Raw genomic sequence first — 24,270 nt, 5'->3', positions numbered from 1 at the left:
TCACTGTTGCCAGTGCCTCTACACAGTAACTAAAAGATTTTGCAGATAGAAAAATTATGTTTCATAAATTTCCAGACGTGCCTGAAATAACTACCACGGGTTCAGATACTTCAGGTAGTAGGCTTTCCATCGTGCCAGAAAAGAGGAATGCTTGAAAATCAGTTGCCACTCCCTTTAAGTCAGGATCTACTCTTTGCTACATTAAAAACACACTAGGAAATTACAAGGTTAGAAGTTACTGTGGAACGAAAGTCTGTAATTTTTCTGTGAGCAAGCTCTAGCAGCAGGTTACATGTGCACTTACAAAATGACTGTCAGAACATTTAACAACTCCTTAGCTCAGATACCCGCATATCACTTTAGGAGGATGACATTACTTGATTTCATCACAAAAGGTTCATAAGCTTTCGACTGCAAGCATCTTCGGACAGCTTACCTCTTTTCCACTCAATTATACAAACACGCCGCTTTGAAGAAAAGGCATGGCCAACCACAGGTTGTAGAATGATCTGTCAAAACTGCCAAATATTTCAGACTGCTAGCACTGTCATTAAGTGCAGTTATGTAATAAAATGCTGTAATGTGTATGTTGCTATGCATCTCGGCAATGAAGCTGGGAGCTTTCCAAGCACTGCACAAATTTACATTGATCCTTCTTCTTGCTTCATATTTTTTTTTAAAAAGCTTGTAAAATTAGAACTAAAGGTGAACTTATTTAATTCTTTCATGCTTGAGACTTATGGATAAGTTTGAAAAAAATCAAAGCTTGTTTATTAGATTGAATATTTTGTAAAATACTTTTTACCATACCACATAGGCCTGCATTGTGTTTCTTCCTTTTTGTGCCTTGCAGTTCTACATCAAACACAGACTCCCCAAGCTGAGCGACTTATTAGTGAGCTAATATACCAAATGAACTGGCATTGAGACAATTGAGCAACCTTTCAGACTGTATCCAAGCAATATCAAATCCATCGTACCTGGCAGATATGTGCATATCTGAACTCGCTGACAAATTGCCCGTCCAGGCCAAGAAGGCAGACACACACCAGGCACAGGATGATGCCGATGAGCATGATGTTATTGCACATGGGATGGGAAAGCTGTATATACCTGCATGCATGTGAAATTGCATCAATATGGCAAGGGTGACAGCATGTTCAGCAAATCATGGCCAGCATCCTTGAGGTCAAGCAGGGTTTGTTCATGCAATTAATTTATCTTGCAATTTATGAATGCTTGGTGTCAATGAGAATGCTTGAAAGGTCTGCAAAGCCATTGTGCTACATAGTGCTTCCTCCTTTTATGGATAGACATCAAGGTTAGACAGTGCCTTTTGTGCTATACAATCTATAGCGATATCACACACAAATAGCATGCGCCTTTTATGTTAGGTGTTTAGAACACAATTGTAATATGAGCAGTAAACATAGCATGTCACAGACAAGGACAAATTAAGAAGGAACTGGGCACATTGGACTGCAATTTGAATGCAGTATGCAGCATGTTGCTTGGATGATTTTTGGTGTAGATGAATAATGCAAGTTGAATTTATGGCCAGACCCAGTGGTGTCACTAGGGGGGAGAGGGAGCGGGAACCGCCCCAAGTGCTGCGCTCAGGGGGGGTGCGGCTGGGCAGTGAAAAAAGAAAGGGGGAGAGGGGGGGGTGAAATAACAAAGACTTATTCGTCAAAGTGAAAAGGCACCGGGCGCTCTTCACTGAATGGAACAGTGGCATATGCATAGCTTATAGAAAACAAATAGTTTTCATCAGGCAAACTATTTACTTTGTTTATTCTGTGAGAAGGCTTTTTTTTTTAAGTAATAAAAATGCATACTCCTGTTTTTATGCATATTAATGCAAAATAAACATGCACATATGCACTTTTGGTGTGATGTTTTGGTGATTGGGAGTTGTGTGGTGCACTTGTTACTTTGGACATTTCAAAAAGAAATGAAAAATAATCAGTTCATAGCTACAGAACAAACTACGCTGAAGTGCCAGGAGGATAAAATTGTGCTTTCTTGCTTGAAACGAGACGGCAGGTCATTTCACCAGGTGCCGCTGACCCTAGTGACACCATTGGCCATACCTTTCTATTATTTTCATTGATGTGCAGTAGAACCTTGTTAAAATATATATATATATATATATATATATATACATATATATATATATATATATATATATCCTCGATCTTACGAAGGTGTACTTGGAGAGAGTCACAGGCCTATGTGGCACACGGAGCATAAGGTGGAGGAGCGGCCCCATAGGAGCTCCATCTGCCACACCTTGTACTACAGGATCTTCACATCGTTTTCATGAGAACAATCTGAACTATCCACCCGGCATTGAAGGTGAGTGGCGGCTTGTCCTGCTCTGTGCACAGCAGTCTGCCGAGCCTGATGTTGCCTGGTTGCAGCTGCGTGGGTAGCTCTACGATTCGCTCTGTAAGCAGCGGTTCGCACGTTGCAAACAGGTGCCATGACGTGTACCGAAGAGTAAACACAGATATCCCCACTGCGTGGCGCACATATCACATCCCTTGACCAGTGACACAGTACATTGCTGTTGTTGTTGTTGATGATGATAATGATGGTTTATGGGTGTCCCCTTCGAAACAGGGTGGTGACAAATAGTCCCCTAGCCAGCTTGAGTTAACCAGGTCCAGCTACATGCAGCATGCAACTGCTATATGTAACTGCTACATGTCGGTACACGTAGTGGAATATAACAGAACTGCAATGCAAAGTATGTACGTATTGACGCTACGCGATGTGCATGTCACATCACCTGTTAAATGGCACAATACGATATGAATGATGATGATGATTTAATGGCATTCCCTCTGAAATAGGACGGTGACAAACAGTCACCTAGCCTGCATGAATTAATCAGGTATGCCATAGATGTTTTTCATTATATTAATATTTATACATCTCCATAATTTTCTTTTTCTTCCTCAAGACTTTTCTATCTACCTTGTGCCGCTACCTATGCAACTCTAGAGTTACTGTATATGCTACCGCAGGTAGCAGAGTTGCGCGTCTGTTTTATCCCGCCGCTAGCGTCCCTATTGGCAGAGCGTCATCACGTGGTAGTCAAGCAACCGTGCATTGCGGAGAAGCAGATGCCCGGGCCAATTTTTGTATTTCCCGACGCCGCCGCTGCAGCGAACTGGATTGACGCAAGTCAAATTCAAAGCGAATCCGGCCGATCTTGGCGTTCGCTGTTCGCGTGCGCGCTAGCTGCTGAGCAACAACACAACGTGCGCAACGCATCTCACAGTTGGTTCATCGCAGTGTCCGCGCAGTCCCATCGGAATGATATAATGACCGGGTGCTCTGCTCCCGTCTGCACGAATCGCTCTGAAAGCGGAAAAGCTATTTATTCGATCCCATTCAAACCCATGCACCACACTGCTTTCACAGAAGTGTCATAAAAAAGCCAGCTCACATTTTCAGGATAATGCACTGCTTTGGTTGCTGTTTCTGAACATAAAAGAGGTTACACAACTAAGTAAAGATATTTCGTCTACTACTGCTTATGTGAAGCAGGATGCAAGAGGAATTAATGTCGTTATTTACCATACGGTAAGGGCCTTTACTGTGTTTTGCATTATTACCCACATTGTAGCTATATCAATCCTGTGAGAGAATAACTTTCACTATACACTCCCACAGAAGGTTACTTTTCGAATCCCTGCAGTGAAAAGGCACATAATGAAATGGCACTTGAAGGTGTGGCTGATATCCAGTGCCTGCTAGTAGGTGGGTACGTTTCTACAGCAAATTTAATGGGGTACCAGAGTCGAAATACTAATGGTTGATCATTGATTCACCAGTAATATTTAAGACTACCTACACGTTGAGAGCTTTGGCACATAAGCAGGTATGCCAATTGCGAAACCCAGTGTCCAGTGCAGCGCCGGATTATGGGCCCAGTGCCGCGCGCTGGATGCTGGGCAGGTGCGGCGTACTGGGAGGCACTGGGTACTGCTGCGAAAAACAGCTCTAGCGCGTTAAATACGCGGTGCCTGGACACCGTATATATATTTTTTGAGAACAGAAACAGAGCATTTTGGCGCTATAAAAAAAAACGAAAAAAGAAAGCAAGCTCCGACGAGGATTCGAACGCCGGACCTGCAAATCCCAAGCCCGATACTTTACCACTACGCCACGCCAGTTTTTTTTTTTTTCCACGCCAGAAGCAGAACGTCGGCGCATGATTTTCTACGTCAAGGACTAAGAAGCAGCTCTAGTTTCACAGAGATAAGTCTCGCTCAGTCATGGTAGATGCGTTATCGCCAGCAACTAAAGCTCACGCCTGTACCAAAAGAAAATTTTGCTGTTCATATTCAGTAGCTTGCTCGGAAGTGCCACAACACCGATTTTCACTTGCGATTCTTCGAAAAAAGTCCTAATGAACCGCCGACCCGGGACGCTGTATGGGCTGTTACTACCGATTCGGATAGCCGTTTGTTGTTCTTCACGCGAAGGATCTGCAACGTTTTCTTAGTTCAGTGATGCCTTTCAGTCGACACGTCTGTCTATTCATATATCTTCGTCAGAGAAGCGCAGGCTAGGACTGTGATCCTTCGGCGACAGCACATATATACCTGTGTTCGTGACGCGTCACATCGGCGCTCATCGCTACTTGTGCTGTTTGTGCGCTCATGCTACTTGTGTTTATTTAAGGACACTGATGCGAAAGCTGAAATACGGTGATTTATCCTTGTTAGACTTCTTGATTCCTGAGCCTAAACGCGCCGAGAGCGTGCCGATGGACTCGGTGGATACGCTTGGCATAAGCTTCGGTGGGGACCGATCTCGTCTTGACGATCTTATTCAGTCAGCTGTTTCAATCCACTTTGTTTGCGATTAGGCGGAAAATCAGTCCACAAGCGATGCAAAAGCGTCCACGGTCGATCGACGATACGGTAGGCATGTCGCCTGCAAAAACAGAGTGCGGCTTCGCCGCATAGATTTGGTTGCTTGCTAGGCAAGATGGCGGACCTACGCGCAACTCTGCTACCTGTGGTAGCATATACAGTAACTCTATGCAACTCCTACATGGTGTGCCACCTGGTGTAATAATATACAACTGCAATGCAAAGGATGCATATACAGATGCTATGCGACGTGCATCTCACATCGCAAGGCAAGTGACACGATACAATGATGATGATGATTTATTGGCATCCCCTTTCAAACGTGGTGGTGACATAGTCAACTAGCCAACTTGACTTAATCAGGTACACAATATATACTTCTTCTAGCATTCTTGTATACATTTCCTTAAACTTCTTTTTCTTCCTCAAACCTGCCTTGTACTGCTATCTGTGAATTTGCTACATAGCGTTCTAGTAATCGTGTGCAACGGCAATGCAAAATATGCATGTATCGAAGCTATGCGGCGCGCATGTCACATCACGTGTCTCCTCACGCGCTAGAATGCATTTAGAGGGCATTTTTCCGCTGCCTGCTAGCAAGCGCTGGCAAGTAGCCGACTCCCACGCAGCGGGCCCGGGTTTGATCCCGGCGGGAACTGGCTATTTTTTTTTCTTGTTCCTGGCGACAGCTGCTATGGTCACCAGATACCAGCGGCGGAGATGGTGACGGGCACCATTGTCAACTGAAACGCCTATTGGAATCACCCTATAACAGCTTACGCAGTAAAACTTCCATAAATATGTGAATTTAATTAATTTGAGGTTTTATAGTTTCCACAGTAAAATAATATCACAAATTCCTAGGACATTCCTGGTGGATACCCTTCATTGAGCACTTTTTAAAAAATCGCAAGGTCAGGTCATAACAGGGCAGTTATGAGCGTCAGTGCATGCGGTGCATATCGCACAGAGAGCAATTTATCGGCTTGGCTCATGGCGTACGTCCGAGATATACAAGTGTTGTGTTGCACAACCGTAAATTTTGGATGTCATGGTTCAATGTGCTTAGTGCCTGTAGCCATCGTCATACGGCACCCAAAAATTAAAAACAAAAGTGTAAAAAGATACAGGTATTCGTCCTGATTAAAAAAAAAAAAGATGATACAGTTTTGCCAGAAAGGCAGAGCATTGATAACGATAGCAAAGAGACAACTATGTGAACTAAGGTTCATAGTTTGGGCTAAAGCACGCTGGCGGGCTAGTTGGCAGGGTTTCATGATAAAACAGTGCAGCACAAGTGAATGAGGACAGAGAAGAATATGACACACACATAGCGCTTGGCCTTTGCACTTGCCACAGATTACCTCCAAGATAGGGTGCGTGGCCCGTGTATGGACAACTATGCGCAGCTGTGGTAGGGTGGCTAGACTAGTTCTAGCCAGTTCTAGATACCATAGCCATGGCAAGAATAGAGGAGTAGATGCACACACTAGAGGTAAAGGCCAGATAGGGGCGCATATCCTGTTTTCTCCCCTCCCACCTTCCTATAATGTGCTCTATCATGTTACCGTATGTTCACCCCCTTCCCACGTCCCCTTACACTAAAGAAATCATCTAAATTGTCAGCTCTCGAGAGGCTTATTAAAGTCACACTTCAGCAGAGGGGGTGCCTCATAGGGCAGCGACCAGTATAGTGGGAGCACATTCACACGCTCATATATTATCAGTAAAGCATTGAATCACAGGACCCATCAGTAAAGCGTTGAATCACAGGACCCAGCAGTGAAACAGGTCAAAGAATAGATAAAAAAACATAGGAAAAATACCAGGATTTTACTGAAGTTTCGGCCGGGGACTGGCCTTCACTCCGACAGAGGTCGGTCCCTGGCTGAAACTTCAGTAAAATCCTAGTATTTCATTTTTCTTATGTGCCTCTGTTTTTTTACCTGTGTATGTGTGTGCATGTGTGCGCATGTGTGTTAAAGTTTTTTTTTAGTTTTCTTTTTCTATAATAACTCGGGAGGTAAAAGGTTACTTAAAAAAAACCAAGGTGAACCTTCACTAATTCACAAACCGGTAGCAACGCACTCAGGTGGTTCCTGTAACGGTGTGCTGTGCCAAGAATCTTAATCAAACAAGGGTGGTGACCATCATGTGCAGTGCCTTGAAGAAATGCATGCAGAAGTACGACAATACCTGCTTTCCTGTTCTTGCTCATCCCGCATCAACTGATCAATCATAATTAAATCATTATTAGAAAAATTGGAGAGTTAGAATTGCCCCACACAAGGCACTCCTGGTAATAAAATCACCTCCAGCACTTGTTGAATAGGTGCTACAGTGCTACAGCTGACCTGCCGAGGGGAGGGGGACTGAGCCCCTCCTTGAAGAACGGTGGGAGGCAACCCCCACTGCCCCACCCCCCCCTCGACTTTAAGAACTGGCTCTCACATTCCTCCAAGCGCTTTTCTTACGCTTGCCCGATCCAATATGTCCCCAAAGAGAAATGTGTGGACTTTCTGCTGAGAAATCTCACCTCCATAAGGACTTTCTGCAGGGGAATCTTGCCTCCCTGCACCTCAACTTGTGCCTGTGCATAAATACTTAGGAGGACAACTCGCTTTGCTTTGTCAGCCTCCTAAACTTACGTCCAAACGGGATCATAGTGGCCGATACAGAATGTGTAATGGCAAAACATCAGTTTTATACTGTCGGTGGTTGGTTCGTGTCACTGCAACACACGTAACATATTTGCCAATTTGCAGTACGTCTTAGGCACTCAGCCAGTGGCACGGTCGTCGGCAATGGGAGGAGTGCGTGACACATGGGCAATCTCTGCATATGTGCTGCCCTGCCATGAACAAGAACTTCAGTATAACGCGCAATTGAATATTTAAGACTAAACGTATTCACAGTAACAAGTCATTATTCACTGATCTGTGGCCGCAACGAGGCATGCACCTAAGCTCCCACCCCAATACTATCTTATTCTAGAGTATTTATCCGCTGCCGCGTGTGCAGCTCTGCGAGGGAGAATTGGTGCAAAGCATACCCTCCTCTGTTGTATTGCAGTACCTAGGGAAAGGCAGATTTCGAGGAGCAAAAGTACTCACATGTCTCTCATGCAATTCAAGCATGCGCACAATGGTCGAGCAAATATGAGAAAGAAAGTCTTATAGCTCCCACGTGCTACATGGCCTCCGCAAGTTTCTTACCAATGCAACAAATGGCACAGCGGCGTTTCCTGCATAATGTGTCCTAGCGCACACTCTTCGGCGACACTTTTGTTGCTTAAGCTTTTCATGCAGAAGGACGCTTGCAAATAACTTCTGTCTCAGTTGATATTTTTATAGTTTTTTGCTACATTTACCAGCCATATGGCTACAAGTACATGCTTGAAATGGCCGATAACTTCATTAAATCTATATTTTGTCGTTAAATTACTTTGTTAAATTGAGAAAAAAATATATAGATATTTCAACGGAACTAAGATCGGGAAATCAAAATGGTTTGTTACATCGTGAATTTCGTTAAATCGAGGTTCGTCATAGTGAGGCTTAACTATACATTTTTGTAATCTCATCAATGAGATTTTACTGTGAAGTCCCCAGCACACCCTCCACTGTCCATGAATCTTCTATGCATCATACTAGCACGACCACATAATGGCTCTCCCAACATGTTTACATCAGCAGTTAGCATGCTATAACATACCCACATCAATAAGATACACCTTCAAGATAGATGCAATGGTAGGCCGTAATGATGAGGGTAAAAAGCGTAAATTTGGCAGACTGCACAAAAGAAAAAAAGAGCAGCAAATAAGGTTATGCAGAACAAACTAGGCTCGCAGTCTGCACTTGAAGGGGTAAAGAATATTAGAGAGTTTTAGAATAGGGGCCCCAAACATTCTGGGGCCCCAAAGAAATAGCGTCGAAGCAACTGCGCATGCACAAGATGCAAACTGCGTTTGGGTTTTGCGTTGGGAATGCTATTTCACCAATTTAGCGGGAGCCCAAATAGCAGCCCCAAAAGCTTTGCGTGGACAAACAGGGCAGCACCCATTGAAGCAACAGCTCTAACTTAGCACCAAACTGGGTTCGATTTGTGGTAACGCATGAAGTTCGCAAGCAAGGAGAAGTGACTGTGGTTATTGCTTTCTCTCAGCTAGCGTGTGTTATGAAGATTGATTTATTAGACGCCGCTGATTCTGAATTCGACTGTGGATTTTATGGCTGGTAGGCCTAACACAGCTAAGCTTGGCTGGTAAAGGCACGTAAAGTTGGTTTGCTCAAAGCTAAGCGCAACTAATTGTTTGCTGTTTACAGAATGACCTCTAAATTGTAATTAAACGCAAATACGTGCAAGTCAAAATTACTATTCCTATCATAAAATGGTATATTTTATTTAATCATTTCTAATAGCTTTTATTTGACGCCGCAGTGGCGCTGTCAGTGCAAGATGCTATTCGCAAACACAAAGCCCTATTCTAAAACTCTTGACTCCTGTGTGCCCCAACGCTAACACCTGCAAAGCTCTTTGGGGCCCCAAACTATTGAGGCCACTGTTCTAAAACTCTCTATAAAATAATAATAATAATAATAATAATAATAATAATAATAATAATAATAATAATAATAATAATAATAAATAAAGTAGGAAAAAGATAGTACAGCACCCCAAAGCGTTGTTAGCTCTTGCTTCTACGGTAGAGCTTTGCCACATTAGTGATGAACAAGGACTCTGCTCGTGCCTGGTACACCATCCCCTAAGTTCCCCTACATACTCTAAATGGCTTTGTGATCTGACCTGCCACAGTCTTAAGGGCCAGTGTATATACAGAGATGCTCAGGGTATATGCTATCAAGGTAACCAATTTGAAGAATGAAGCAAACAGAGACCTATGTTGACTTCTGCTAGCTATACTTTACTTTGTTCAGTGTAGTCGACTGAGTTTAGATGTACAAAGAAGTAAAAAAATTGCATTTGTGCCATATGTTCTAAACTTGTGAAAGTAAAATCACCCCTTGTTTTTCTTTAGTAGTGCAGTAACCCGACTGGAAGCAAGATTCATTGCATAACAATAACAACTGCAGTAACTACTAAGACGAGGAAGCCTTTTTGATGAGATGATGTCGTGCAAACATTTCATGGTGATTGTTGTAGAACACCTCCATGCCCAAAACTTGTGATTCTTGTAAGCAGAGGGTAGGAAGCAACCAAAAAATAAGAAGAAATGGATTGCCTTCATTGCAAGTGACTTTCTGTGCATTCTCAGGATGCTGAAGACACAGTGGCACACTTATAACTACCAGGAGTTGGGGATAGTAGATGCAGGTAGAAGGCATTTTTTAAACTTTTTCTGAGCCACTATATTCTGTAATTGTTTGTATTGACAAGATTGCTGCATGTGCGTTTGCCAGTAGAGAGAGAGAGGGGGGGGGGGGGGGGGGGGCAGATGGCTGAATAGATAGAAGAATGCAGATGGATATCAATTGTGGGAAAAATGGCCGCTGCTGCCAAAGTGCCCCCCCATTGAGGAGAATTTTTGGCTACACCACTGCTACAAGGTAAGCTAATGCAAGGCAAAAACAAGTACATATTGAACATATTGGGAAAAGGACACACACTTAAGAAAGGCAAACAGTATAGGGGGGAGACATAAGAAGGACAGAAATTGCCAGCAGGTATCATATGCTGCACACAAAAAAAGGGGGGGGGGTTACAAAAGGAAAAGGCAAATGTGCCTGTTCCTTTCTCACCTGGAGTGCCTGAATATCCAATTGAATATGAGCAGGCCAACAGCCCAGACAACACCGATGAAGGCCACTGCACACATCCCAGCAAAGAGGCTTAGTGACACTTTGCGGTGTACCCGAACTATGATTGTACGATCCTGGGGTGGCTTCCCATCTGTAAATCAGACACACAGTGCTACTGCTTATGGCTGTCATCATTAAAGCATGAGGTGTTTTGTGCTATTACGTTGAGCACTGAACCACTTCCTTCAGATGAAAAGAGTTGGAAAAAAAATGGAGTCAATTTCTGTATACCCCAAGAAACAACAACAAATAAAAGCTGGGGAGAGGGAAGGAGCAAGCTGTGAATGAAACTGCACAATTGTTGCAGCACCTGACAGATGTAAATACAAAGCTGTATGTTGCACAGGGGAGTACTGAAATCTGAGAGACTTTTTGTACTTGCTACAGTCACAGTCAGGCTGGACTGTGTGCTTCGCCCCTCTTCTTGCTGTGTAGGAAAGAAAAGCTGCTGTTGCTTGACGTAGCAAACTGCCGGTGCACTCAGACTTCCTACTTGAAAAATTCACCTGCTGGTTCACCAGCCAACAGTCCCTTTTGAGTGGTACGATATTCTTGGGAATAATGTTTGCATAATTTATAAGCATTGTGCAAAGTTCCCTTCAAGAATTTTGCACTATCCAAGAGGTCTTCACCACACCCGGCTTTGTGCAGCGCATCCGACACAGCAGGCCTTTGTGACTCCCATCTCCCTTCCACCCCTCCTAAGTCGAGGAGACTGGAGAGGGATGTGCGAGGCTGGTGAAGAGATGCGATGATGGCATGCCGAGCAGGGTGCGTGGCAGAAAGGTGGGTGTGATGAAGCAGCTCTTTATTTTTTCAAGGTAATGCAAACAAGGTGTGTCAAGCAGAGTGCATGAAACAAAGGCAGATGTGGCGAAGCAGCTCCCGTTTTAACAGTGAAGCTGTATATGGCTAGGATTCCGTGCATTTTTGTTCTCCATGAACAAAAACTATCATCATCAATGGCTCATACCCCTATATATAAATATAAATTATTTATTTATTTCGAAAATGACATACAAATACGAGCCTGCCCAAGCCAACAATGGGCTTGTGGGGCAGCGCTCGGCAGAATGGAGCAAGCCAGGGAGCGGCACAGTAAATCAATTATGTACAAGACTCAAAATAAAACTAAAGAAAGAAAGAAAGAAAGAAAGAAAAAGGAAGGAAACCAAATTACACATACAAATCAAAAATATAAGATTTAACTTCTTTCCGTGTGCTGGAAGATAAAACTTTATCTGGCAGGTCATTTAACACATCAGGTACATAGAAGGCACGGACACGTTTGCCATATTTTGTCCGTACTCTTGGTAAGGTAAAGCGGTCGCGTGTACGTAATGCTCTGGCGGGGACATACGGGAGGCAGAACTCATTGTTCGATATATACAAAAGGATTACCGTTTCTTTGAATAACAGCCTGAACGAGGGCATGTGCGAGCATGAAAAAAGACTGGAATTGTTAGTAATGTGCACACCATACATCACCGCCCGAATTATGGATTTTAGTAAAGAATCAACTTTATTGCGCCAAAACACTGAACAGAAATAAAAAGAACAGATTCCATATCTCAGCACACTGTACGCTAATGCATGTGCTATTGTTTTCCTTACGTAAATTGGGCATAGTGCTTTAATAGAATGCAGTAGGCAGGCTATTTTGCGCAGCCTTTCACAAACGTTAGCCAAGTGAGTGTTCCAGGACATGTTAGAATCGAAATGAACCCCGAGATAATTGACACTTGAGAGGTATGGAATAGGAGAGCAAGAGCAATTGTTACACAGAGGAGAATGAAGAAACAGTGGAGTGATGACAGGAATAGATTTCAGCGGATCGTGAAAACATACTAATTTAGTTTTATTCTGGTTAATAGAAATTAAGTTTTTACGGTACCAACTGATAACATTTGTAGTGTCAGTAGACACTACAAATGCATTCATGCTCCCATAAGCAAGCAAAAAATGCAATGGCTCATAGCCCCGTAAGGCAGAGGCTACAAGCACTCAGCAAAAGGAAGTAAACAGTGCTTAAATTCTTTCTAATCATGCATACAACATACAGAACAGCATGTCGAAAACTGTCATCAATGGCTCGTACCCCCGTGAGCAATGGCTCATACCACCATAAACAAGCAAAAAATGCAATGACTCATAGTCCTGTAAGGTTCATGGCTACTCACTTTGCGTGAATTAGCTGCGATGACACTAACCCTGTTGTCGTTGTCTGTGCTTTCAATGTGGATGTGTTGGCACCGAAAAGGGAGCGATTCACGCGTTCTGTGTTGCAGACATATCCCTTGCGTTGCCACACCGATCCGGCCCAACCGACCACTCAGTGGCATTCAAGCATCGATTTGACATTATCAAAGAATGTGATTGCAGTTGCGAGTGAAATAATGACCACCGATCAAGACAATAAATGAGTTCGTACCTTTGTTCAAAATTGTGTCAACTCAACTATGTGTCAACTCCGTGTCGTGTGCTAAACAGCTTTGCTGATCAACCATCTTCACAGAGTGGAATGGCTCATGATTTTGCTCTATAGTAATGGTAGTAATGGGAGTAATAGTAATTTTTCAATGAAGTCCGCCTACTACATGTTATAAGCCCAAAGAATTTGTAGCGCGGGCTCTCTTGAGAGACCTCTGTCGCGATGGTAACGTTTTGTAGAGCACACGCACCCAGGCCCTTACTTTTTTTTTTTTTTTCAATTTTTACTGAGGCTATTGTAGTCCTTTTTCCTTTTGGCGCACAGACCAGTAGCCAGATTTAATTGTTATAACCAATAGTGCAGCATGGGAGCATTGTAGTAAGCTGTTTATTTTGCCATAGAACACATACAAATGTTGAAGGTGCATTAACTGCTCAATGTTATATCCAACATAGTTATATAGGGTATCAGGAACGTACACTGATTGACCATACAATCATATGTATGAACTGTATGATTTATGCAATCTTTCGTATGATGATGTGTGCATGATGTAGCTGATGCACAGTGCATAAATAGATGATCGTTTGAAATAAACGGCAGTTGGAAGTTCAGCGCCAGTCCTATCTTATGTGTTCCTTTCATCTTCTGTGTTTAGCGCGTTTTTATGGAAACTGTCAAGATGAACCAACTCGCCCGAAACCAAGGTGTTGTCGAGTTGAAACCAGTATTGTTATAAGTGGATTTGACTGTAGCAGGATTCATGCCTGATTGTATCTGACAGCTTCTTCCATGGAAGTCTATTACGCTCTTGATACCTTATATACCTTTAGCAAGACCCTGGCCCAACATGCACTTTTTTGCTTGTATTCACAAGAGTGCACAAACAAGTTTTGTTTATTCATGACTTACATAACGGTGCAGACACTTGACACAGTGCTGGAGAGTTATTCAGATAGCTTTAGATTAAATTACTTAACTTTTACAGTAATGTTCAGTACCACGTAAGCAAAAGAATGCGCAATCCTAAATGAACAAAACGCAAAACACATCTCCGAGCTTTGAGCAGACAAAAGTAAAAGGGGCACGAAAGTGTACTGGTTGGACACAACTAAACTGAAGCATAATATTGGATCTGTGTGATTACCATGCTTCCTTGCCAAAAAAAGGGGGGAAAAAAGAACGAAAAACAAGGGGGAAGAAAAACTTCAGAAATAAAGAAAAATATCATGGTGGCACAGTGGCTACTGAGTTCTGCAGATGACCATTTGCTTCTCAAATGTGGAAGTCGCAGTCTGGAGGGGTGGAATGCAGAACTGAGTGTACTGAGATTTCTGCACTTCTAAAAGACCCCACCTACCATGCGTGCGTGCGCACAAACACACACAGACACATGAACAACATAAACATGCAGCATTTGAGAATGTGGAACCTTAGCAATCTTCAAGAAACAGATCACTGATTTACTACATTTACATTTACTACACTCATTAAGATGCCATTAGCACTTCCTAAACTCTGACAGTTCTCATAAAGGAGCCAGAACTTTTGGATTACATCTGACTAGCTTTTCCTTACACATTTTCAACCCACATAACTGTACAACCCAGAATGATCTTGGCTAAGACAAATAAAACAATCCAAGGACACCTAAGCACTTCTTACGATGCTTCTTACGAGTTTTGCACTACAAGTAATGGTTATGAGTTTTGCTGTGAGGTATGTTATCGAGTTTTGCGATTAAATTGGTGAGGGTTATTTTTTTCAAATACAGTTTCTACATTAGCATGTTGGCTGTAGACCGGAATCATTTGGACGATATTTCCAAGAAATCAAGGACACTGCATGCCACTGACGTCCTGCACAACGAGAGACTGAGGAAGCAGCAGCAGCCACCGAGGCCGGCAGGCGCACGCAGCAGCTAAGCCCACTAAGGGTGAGAGAGAGAGATATGGACCGTGTCAGCTTCCAAAAGTGAGACGGCGTGGAATGTGAGACCGCGTGGAAAAAAGTGAGACGGCATGGAAAGTGGAATGCTTCGCCAGAGCAAACCATCTCGTTCTGCAGCTTCATGCCGTCATATGTGCTCCGTCGAGGTGCAATGGTGACGTGCCATCGTGGCAATGCCCTCTCCCCTCACGCAACACCTGGTGCACTACCGGGCAGCAGGTGTTCCGATTCACCTGCTCTGCTCCATCGAGGCGTGCTCGTGTTGTGGCGTCACAGCCAATGGGAATTTAGGCGCCATTTCGCTGCTACAGACGCCGGATTTTTCACTCAATGGGCCATTTGATGCTTTCACACACACATATATATATATATATATATATATATATATATATATATATATATATATATATAATCATACTATTATTGTTTCATTTATGCAAGCACCAAAATAATTTATTTTTTTGGTGCCTGCACTTTTCCTGCCAGAAGAAAAAGCATGCCAGCTAGAAGTGTGCCTTTAGTCCCAAAGTGACATCAATTTATTACAATGAATGAATGAGTAAGGCAGCGCCCATGTTGTTTGCCTTGCCATTTGTCTCATGTTTCAGTGCTGGCTTACTCAGAATGTTGAATGAACTAGGCCTAGTCTGCACCTTGATTTCAATTTGGCAAGAGCTGAAATTAGTTGCATGCCTAGTTATGCACACTTGAAAGTTCGCTGTGATATCCAAGGTGCATAGTATTTAAGCATGCAACATGATGAAAACTGTCCAAGTTACGTCTCTTAGCAACAGCTCTGTAATGCAACTGTTTTTGCAGGTACAAATCCCTATGCTGGCAAAAGATAGGCACGAGATTAGAACAATGTTGATAAGGTGGCTTACCTGCCCACTTTTCTTGGTTTAATATGGTCAAATTGTCAGTCTGGGTGTCAAAATAACCAATCTTGACATAGTTTCCATCTGGTGGTTAACAAAATTGATATAAAATCAACATGCCAATTTTTGCAGTCATGCAGTGGTGTGTCCTATGCACTTACCAATCATTTGTTCAATGAGTGTCCATGCCATGCGATCACCTTTTGCAGAGAAGGCAACAAATCCCTGAAGAAATATCAGAGAGCACAATTGGTCCCTTAAATCAGAAAGAGTTGCGTGCCCTGCACACCGCATGTCAATGATGAAGCAATGTCAATGCGTGAAAATACACACCATGGTTGCTTCATTAGTTAAACTGTCATCTCTCAGGTTAATGATATCAGTAATTTCAAGGTTTAATCTTTTAAAATATTCTTTTAATATCACAGAACTTTAATCAGTAACCTCTGTTGTCTGTGAACCTTAGCAAGGGTTGAAAATTAATTGACACTCTCGAGTCACCTGCGTGCTTTCAATTATAATTGTCACCACAAGGAATAAAACAATGCACTTATGGCACTTCCAACACCACCTAGACAGTAGAAGGCCTTCACACACTGCTAAATGATGTCATGCTACCTGGCCCGACTTTCATAGATTCAAATGGGTGTGTTCTAAATGCAGCCATGCCAATTATTACATCACTGCTTTTGTCACACTGCGCTTTGCCTTTGCAGTGGGAACTTTGGACCAAGTAGCATGATGTCACAAAACAGTGTGAAGGCCTGCCATCTGTGTTGTTGGCACTTCCCACACAGTTTTTCGGGAAATTTTACAATTTCTGCAGAAACAAACCATCCCAGGTCAAGTCAAAAATAAACCTGTGGCAATAATAAAGGATGGTCAATGTTGCCCGAGGGGTGAACAACTTACAGATAGCAAGGTTTAGTGTTGCACTTGCGCTCCTTGGATAGTGTTCTAACGATACAATGAGGTGACACATTGGTGTGCTGCTGTACAGAAGGCAAGTGCTGCTGCACAGAAGGAACAGCATCCTGGCCGCTAGCTACCAGATGCCTCACAATGCTGGTGTGATGAGGAGCACTCTCAGTGGTGTTGCAGGCATTGCACTGCAGGCATTTGCCAGTGCCCAACGAAAGATTAGATAATTTAGTTTGATGTTTACTGTCCGTTTTGCTCAGACCAGTGTAAGTGCATGACTGCTCAGCAGGAAAACCAGTGTGTGTTTACACAATGCTCATGGCAGCAGTGGAAAGCAGAGCACTGCTCTGGCTCAGCTGCCAAGTCGATTGATCGGTGCGTGATGGTGTGTCCACTTGGCTTTGTTGTTCTTGCAGCCAGACACACTGTGCGTTACTTTCATCTCCGAAGACCTTTTAACCCTCTGCTTATGCGCATGTGCCTTTGATACTGGGATGGTATGACGGCAGCATGAATGTGCCTTAAATGTCCATATAATTGCTATCATAATAAAAAGAGCTAAAAGAGTGACTAGACTAAGCCTCATCGCAAGCAGTCATTACAAGTTCAATTTGCAAAGCAAAATGACACGTACCAAGCAATTACAGAACAACTAATAGGCCAATTTTTTTTTACCAATTGCTTTCTTGTCACAGCTTTTTCTGCCAACATACATTTTTCCATGAACAGCAAGTGAAGAAAAAATATAGTTTGCTTTGTGCTGTGAACATCCATGCACTGTTCTGTCAAGGTTCTTTGATGAAACAGGTTTTGTCTGTCTGATATTATTACTTCAGAACGGCTACTTTTGTGTGCCAAACACACAGCTGGCATTACCTAAAAGATGACAAGAATACCATGGTCATATGAATACAGATATTCTATTTGAATCGAATTCTGATTCCATTTATTTTACCTAGGGGTGTGCGAATATTGAAATTTTCGAATACGAATCGAATACGAATAAGGCGAAAAACTCTGTTCGAATATCGAATCGAATATCGAATATATGTGTACAATTAAAAAATTGCAAAACGAGGTAACAATAGCTTTATTACCCTTTTAAAAATAATATTGCATTTTACGAGGCTGCTTCAGGTTAAAGAGGCACTCATTCTAGGTAATGCACTCAGGTAATGTAAGGTGATGCTCTGTCAGGTAAACGCTTGTTGCAGATTATCGCGAAGGAAAATTGACTGCTCAACATGTTCAGAAAGTAAAGGCTCTCTATGCACTGTGACAACATTGGTCCAGGTAACATTTTCTAGGTGCATATTTTATTGTGCATACTTACAAAGCCCGAAAGTACATCATATATTGTTATGAAAGAGCCCTGGAATAAAGCTTGGTAAAAAAAAATCGAAACTGATCATGTCTCACGGGCCTGATACAGATAGACTGGAACAGAGCGTACACATTTATAGTAAGGTTCGTTACAGCACTTAAGATCACAGTGCTGTAACGCTGTGTCGTCGTTTTGTACCTTCTTTTGTCCTTGTTTTGTGTTGCGCTGTAACGAACCTTACTATGAATCCTAACCAACTGGCCCAACTTGCCATCTTGATGCAGAGCATACAGATGATGAGCGGGTCATGTGAAGCTCTCAGTGAATAAACATGTTCTTAGGACAATGTGGAGCAAGCGAAAAAAACGTTAATTGCTAAATTATTCACAGTCTGTCCGAATATTTTCGCCGTTTCGACCATTATTCGGCCGTCCTCGAATATTCGGGAATTTACGAATATGCATTTCTCGAATCGAATACGCTTCGAATAAGGAAAATATTCGATTCGTATTCGAAATTTCGAATATTCGCACACCCCTAATTTTACCCTTTTACCTTTGAACTGAGCGAGTCTTTGCTTACAATAACACTGGAATCAGCCAGTCAAGGTGGCGGGTGATGATAAGAGAATAGAATCTCTTTATTACTCAGGCCCATGAGAGGCAAGAGCACAAAAGACGTTCTCACCGAGACACCAAGAAACTGGGTGGCATTCATGGCAGACCAAATTTCATCTGCAATCTTGTGGTTGGTGTAAGTAAAGTCCTCAATGCTCATGGAGTATTCACGCAAGGTGTTGATGGTCTTGTTGAGCGCCAATGCAATGGCCCAGATGGCATCATATGCTAACGGGGCCTCCTGATGACCTTCAGGCTTGTATCCCTGCAGTCCTCCATTCTGCTCCGCTAGCGCTCGCTCATACCGCTCCAGGAACTGTTGCGAGCTCTGCACACAAGAGAGCCAGTGATGCACATCAAGTGAATGACATGCTGCGGCAACTGTTCTGCTACTCAACAAACGTGCTGGTTTATTTTGCATTTTGTTAAACAGCAGCAAACACTGTCAGTGCCGATGCTTTGGCTGCATGACCATACTGCTTCTGAAGAACGACAATGAAGTAATGTGCATGCAAACACAGCTGCATTCCAGAGAAACCACAAACAATGCAGAATACAGGTTCTTTTGTCTTAAACAGTTCTAGACAAAGCACAAACATATAGGTCAAGAGCTTGGTCTCTACCAAGGGCTTGTTTTACAGTAGGCTTCCGTTAATTAGATTTTTTGGTTAATTCGATCTTGACCGACGGTCGCAGCTGGCGCCAATGCATTTATATGGCCACAAACTTTCCTTATTTCAATCCTAAAATTGGCCTTCACCAGATGATTTGAACTTGACCAGTCAACATGCAGGCAATAGCAACCCTTTAGTGTCAGCATCTGTTTCGGAGGAGCTTAGCAGACAGTGAATGAGTTGAACACACGTCACCTCTCATTAAAAACACCTATGTTTGGCCTGGCCTAAGAAGATCTTAAAGCAATAACAGTAGGTCACAACTGTCTGATAATAGTAGTTACCCAATTCCAATACATGTCTTTCTTCTTCTCTAAAAAAAAAAAAAATTGTGCCAGAAATTACCTGCTCACTGCAATCGGACATGAAATCAAACCCATGTTAGTGGTGCTTGTAAGCTTTACCGCATACCACTGCTGTACTGCGGCGAAGCTCAATTTAAAAAACATTTGACAAAGCTGACGAGAAAACTGGCCGCCATTCTGCAATACATATAAGACCTTTGCCATATTTTTTTTTAATACTAAAAAGTCATTAATTAAGAGGAAATTAGACATACACCCAATCGTAGCAACTGCTACAAAGGAAACCCATATGGGTTCCTCAAAAGAAAAGCCTCGCAGTTGAAGAAAAATTCGTCCTGGTTCGGGACTCGAACCCGGGACCACCGCCTTTCCGGGGCAGCCGCTCTACCATCTGAGCTAACCATGCGGCTAGCAGATAGCAGGGCAAAGTCGAATTTGTCAACAACTCGAAGCAAAGGCAAGAGTTTGACGTAATAGTTCTGCAGAAAGCCGCTAGGTGGAGAGAAGTAATTAATTAAGAGAAAATGAGACATCCACTCAACCGTAGCAACTGATACAAAGGAAACCCGTTTCCTTTGTAGCAGCAGTTTCTACAATTGCTACGATGCTTCATGCCGTAATCTGTGTCACGGCATGAAGCTCTCGGTAGAGGCCTGTGTACCGAGACAGCAGTTTTTGTGAGAGCCCAACATGTTGAGAGCGGGACCACAGGAGCACCAGAGAAACAGGCATAAAGAGAATGTCCTGTTGTCGTTGGTTATACAAATGCCATTGGTTCTCTTGCAAGGTGAAAAGCTGAGCATGGGCAATGCGATGGGCATGGGCAGCTTGGGTAATGGCATCACATGCATATTCGCTAGCTGGGGAAGCGGGAGATGGAAATAGTGTGTCCAGAGATAGCATACCTTCTTGACCATACAATAGAAAGAACGGAGAGTACCTGGCAGTATAATGGCACGACGAATTATAGGCGAATGTTACACAGGGCAGAGCGATATCCGAATCAGTGTAGTCAGAAGAAACATACTTCGAAAACATGTTTGTAAGGGCCCGACTAAGACGTTCGGTGAGACCGTTGGCTTGCAGGTGGTACGACGGTGTCAGCTTGTGGCACGTTGAGCATGCGTTCAAGATGTCGGTGATGACTCATGAGAGGAATGTGCTGCCATGATCAGTGAGCAGTTTGCATGGTGCTCCATCTTGTAGAATGACATCGTGTAGCAGAAAATCGGCACTCATCTGTGGCGCAGCTTGTTGGAAGCGCTCACATGACGGCATAGTGCATGGCCTAATTGGTGCCAAATGTGACTCACTCGCTGCCAGAGGTGGATTAAGGCAAGGGGCCCAATAAGTGCAATACAATACGAAAAAATGGTTTGGATTGGATGTCGAGAGGCTGCAGGTACATGGCAGGTAGGGTTGACGGTGTTCTGCAGCGTTGGCATTTCTTGCATGCAGTAACATATCATCAGACAGCACAGGAAAGACTTGGTCGAAAGAAGTGTCAGCAGACTTAATCGTAAGTGCAAGAGACGCCGAGGTGTTCGGCACTGTGTTTGTTATGAAGTTCATGGAGAACCGTGGAGGGCGGGTGTTTGGGAACAATGAGGAGGAGGAGTAAACATTATGTGGGCATAATATGCCATCCTGCAGGACGAAAGAGTATAGGGACACATCGGAAGGTGAAGATTTGAGCCAATCAATGATGGTGCACAAGGAGACATCACGGCGTTGCTTGTCGGCGATGTTGAGGAACAGTGAAATCGAAAAAATGCAAACACTCACAACGGCGTCAGTGACTGCCAGTGGTAAGTGGTTCATTCACAGGGTAACGAGACAAACAGCCTGTACCTTGATGCAGGTGGCCCGACTGCAGGTGACCAGTTGCTGGACACTGCATCCGCAGTGTGATGGCCTGTATTGCAAAGAACTGCCTGCTGTATACATAAGGGCAGAATTTAGATACAGCCTAGATGAGTATCCCTGCTTTATAATTGAGCAGCTGCACTCTGCAGCTGTCAGGAGTTGGCTGGCAAAGACAATGACACGGTTGTGACTACGTTGGTGCTGAGCTAAGACTGCGTCAATTCCATAACCACTTGCGTCTGTACTGACCTCTGTAGGAGAAGACGGGTCAAAGTGGCCGAAGATAGGTGGTCTAATGAGTAGGTTGTGGGGGTTAGAGATAAAAGGCACAGCTTTCTTTAGAAGGTTAGTAAGTGGTCATGCAAAAGTTGAAAAACTTTTCATGCAGTGTCGAAACTAGGAACAAGGGGCTACAAAGCTCCGAACGCTTTTCAGTGACCAAGAAAAAGGAAAAGAATTAACAGCACAAATTTTTTACGGGTCTGGTTGCATGCCGAAAGCATCAACATGTCTCAGTACGGTCATTTGTGGCAGCCAATGTGGCATTTGGACGAGTTCAGTTGGAGCCAAGCTTTACAGAAGACATCAAGAATAGCCGAGAGGGTGAGTCTAAAATGTGGCGGCAAATACAATTACGTCATCTAGGTAGCAGAGACATGTGGTCATTTGAATCCCGGAAGCAATGAGCCCATTATTCATTCGAATGTTGCTGGGGTGCTGTCTAGACCGGAAGGCATGACTCTGAATTGGTGTAAACCGTCAGGAGTGACATATGCGGTCTTCCCTTGGTCCTTCTCGGCCACTGAAATCTGCCAGTAACCAAACTGCAGGTCTATTGACAAAACGTGGTTGGCACCATGTAGACAATCGAGAGCGTCATCAATGTTTGGTAAAGGAGAAAAGCCTTTTTTCGTAATTCTGTTACGGGGACGATAATTCATAGAAAACTGCCAGGTGCCATCTTTCTTTTTGACAATCATGACAGGTGATGCCCAAGGGCTTGACAAGGATTCAATAATGCTTTTCATAAGCATCTTGTTGATATGTTTGAATAATCTGGCGTTCTGATGCAGACACCCGATATGGTCGGTGACGAACCAGAGTGGCATCACCAGTATTGATGCGGTGCTTAACAAATTAAGTTGGCCCAAATTGCAATTGTCAACGTCAAAATGTCATGGTAGGTATCCAAGAGGTGGCAAAGAGCGGCAGATTGCTCAGGTAATAGGTCTGTCATGATCATGTTGGCAAACGTGGCATTGAGGCAAGGAACATGCTGCAGAGGTTGGGGACAATCAGAGCAGAAGTCAACTGCAAATGCAGTTATGTGGCAGTCCTCTACAGCACATAGCACTGCCAGAGACATACCTTTGGAAAGGACTTGCTTTGTCAAGCCAAAGTTGATGACAGGCAGGCACGGCCAGTTAGCAATAATGGTCAAGACAGAGTGCGACACAGTAACACTGCACATTAATAACACATCCGCAATTGGTGTGACGATGTACTGATCATTGAGCACTGGGGTGAAGGAGACAGCTCAACAAACATTAGGGCTTTAGGAGGCAGGCGGACAGAGCTGGTAGTACTCAGGCTGCTCAGGGCCTTGGTAGGACAACAGAAGGAGCAGGAATTTCCAGGAAGAGGGTATCGACAGAAAAGTCTATGAGGGCAGAGTGCATTGTGAGGAATTCAAGCCCAATCATAACGTCGTGGGGGCAATGTCGGACAACGGTAAATGGACTGCAGTGTGGTGGTCAGCAATTCTGACTGGCATAGCCAGGTGAGGGGGGTCGAGCCTCCCTCCCTCTTTTTTCAGGAGGAGGGCTTTAAAAGAGCAACATAAATGAAAGAGAAAGGTTGAATGCAAAAGCAAGTCGAGGGCTAGTGGCAGTCCAAAAGGACCCCCTCTTTGGTTGTCATGGTTGTCATGGGGGCAATCCCCTCTCCCACGCACACAAAGAAAACGTCTTCGCCGTCGTGCCAAGAACAAATAAGCAAAAGGTGCAGCTTACTACGCATCTACGTCAGCTGGCATCTGATTGTGAAAAAAGTAGCTAAATTTGTGCTTGTTAGAAGAAAAAATTTTGCTGGCTGCACTGGTGATGGCTGACACCTGAACCTTGGCCAGAAAGAGAGATGGTGTGATGACGAGGGTACGGAAGTGGAGAAAGCACAGAATGGGGAGGAAAAAAATACAGAGGGCCTATTTAAAGCAATCACAGTATTTACAATACTGAATGTTAGGACAATTAACTCAGACATTTTGCCTCCCATGCAGGGGACACACTAGCTAGTGGGCATGAATAGGGCATGCAGACAATTAACAGCCCATTTCGAGAGGCGCAAGCCGACGGGCTATTGTATCTAGTAAGATGCCAAAATTTTTCAGGGGCCTTAGCTTCTTTCAAGGCCGCTGTTGAGGAGTTTTCATAGCGAACACACAAGTTTGACCGCATTGCCGATCCCCCCAGGCACATATGCCTATGACAGGCACATAGCGAATATGAGGGCAGAGAGAAAAACATTATTGAAAAGAAAATCGACAAGCATGCAAAATGCCGTTTGAAGCAACCGAACACTGTTCTTTGAT

At 43.6% G+C, this 24,270-nt stretch overlaps 1 protein-coding gene across 6 annotated transcripts in view; it reads right to left on the bottom strand.

Annotated features, from left to right (window-relative positions):
* The window catches only part of GABA-B-R1 (gamma-aminobutyric acid type B receptor subunit 1), a 104,649-nt gene that overhangs the window by 51,771 nt on the left and 28,608 nt on the right, over nucleotides 1-24,270 (bottom strand). For all 6 annotated transcript variants that reach the window (XM_065437669.2, XM_070541048.1, XM_065437674.2 and 3 more), the window contains exons 7-11: nucleotides 18,906-19,163; nucleotides 16,135-16,198; nucleotides 15,980-16,057; nucleotides 10,655-10,805; nucleotides 981-1,113 (exon numbers count right to left, since the gene is read on the bottom strand). In XM_065437669.2, coding sequence (XP_065293741.1) covers nucleotides 981-1,113; nucleotides 10,655-10,805; nucleotides 15,980-16,057; nucleotides 16,135-16,198; nucleotides 18,906-19,163 — 684 coding nt within the window. The remainder of the gene's footprint in view (nucleotides 1-980; nucleotides 1,114-10,654; nucleotides 10,806-15,979; nucleotides 16,058-16,134; nucleotides 16,199-18,905; nucleotides 19,164-24,270) is intronic.

The sequence above is a fragment of the Dermacentor albipictus genome, chromosome 1, assembly GCF_038994185.2.
Source record: "Dermacentor albipictus isolate Rhodes 1998 colony chromosome 1, USDA_Dalb.pri_finalv2, whole genome shotgun sequence".
Taxonomy (NCBI): Eukaryota; Metazoa; Arthropoda; class Arachnida; order Ixodida; family Ixodidae; genus Dermacentor; species Dermacentor albipictus.
This window is presented reverse-complemented; position numbering and strand designations above follow the sequence as displayed.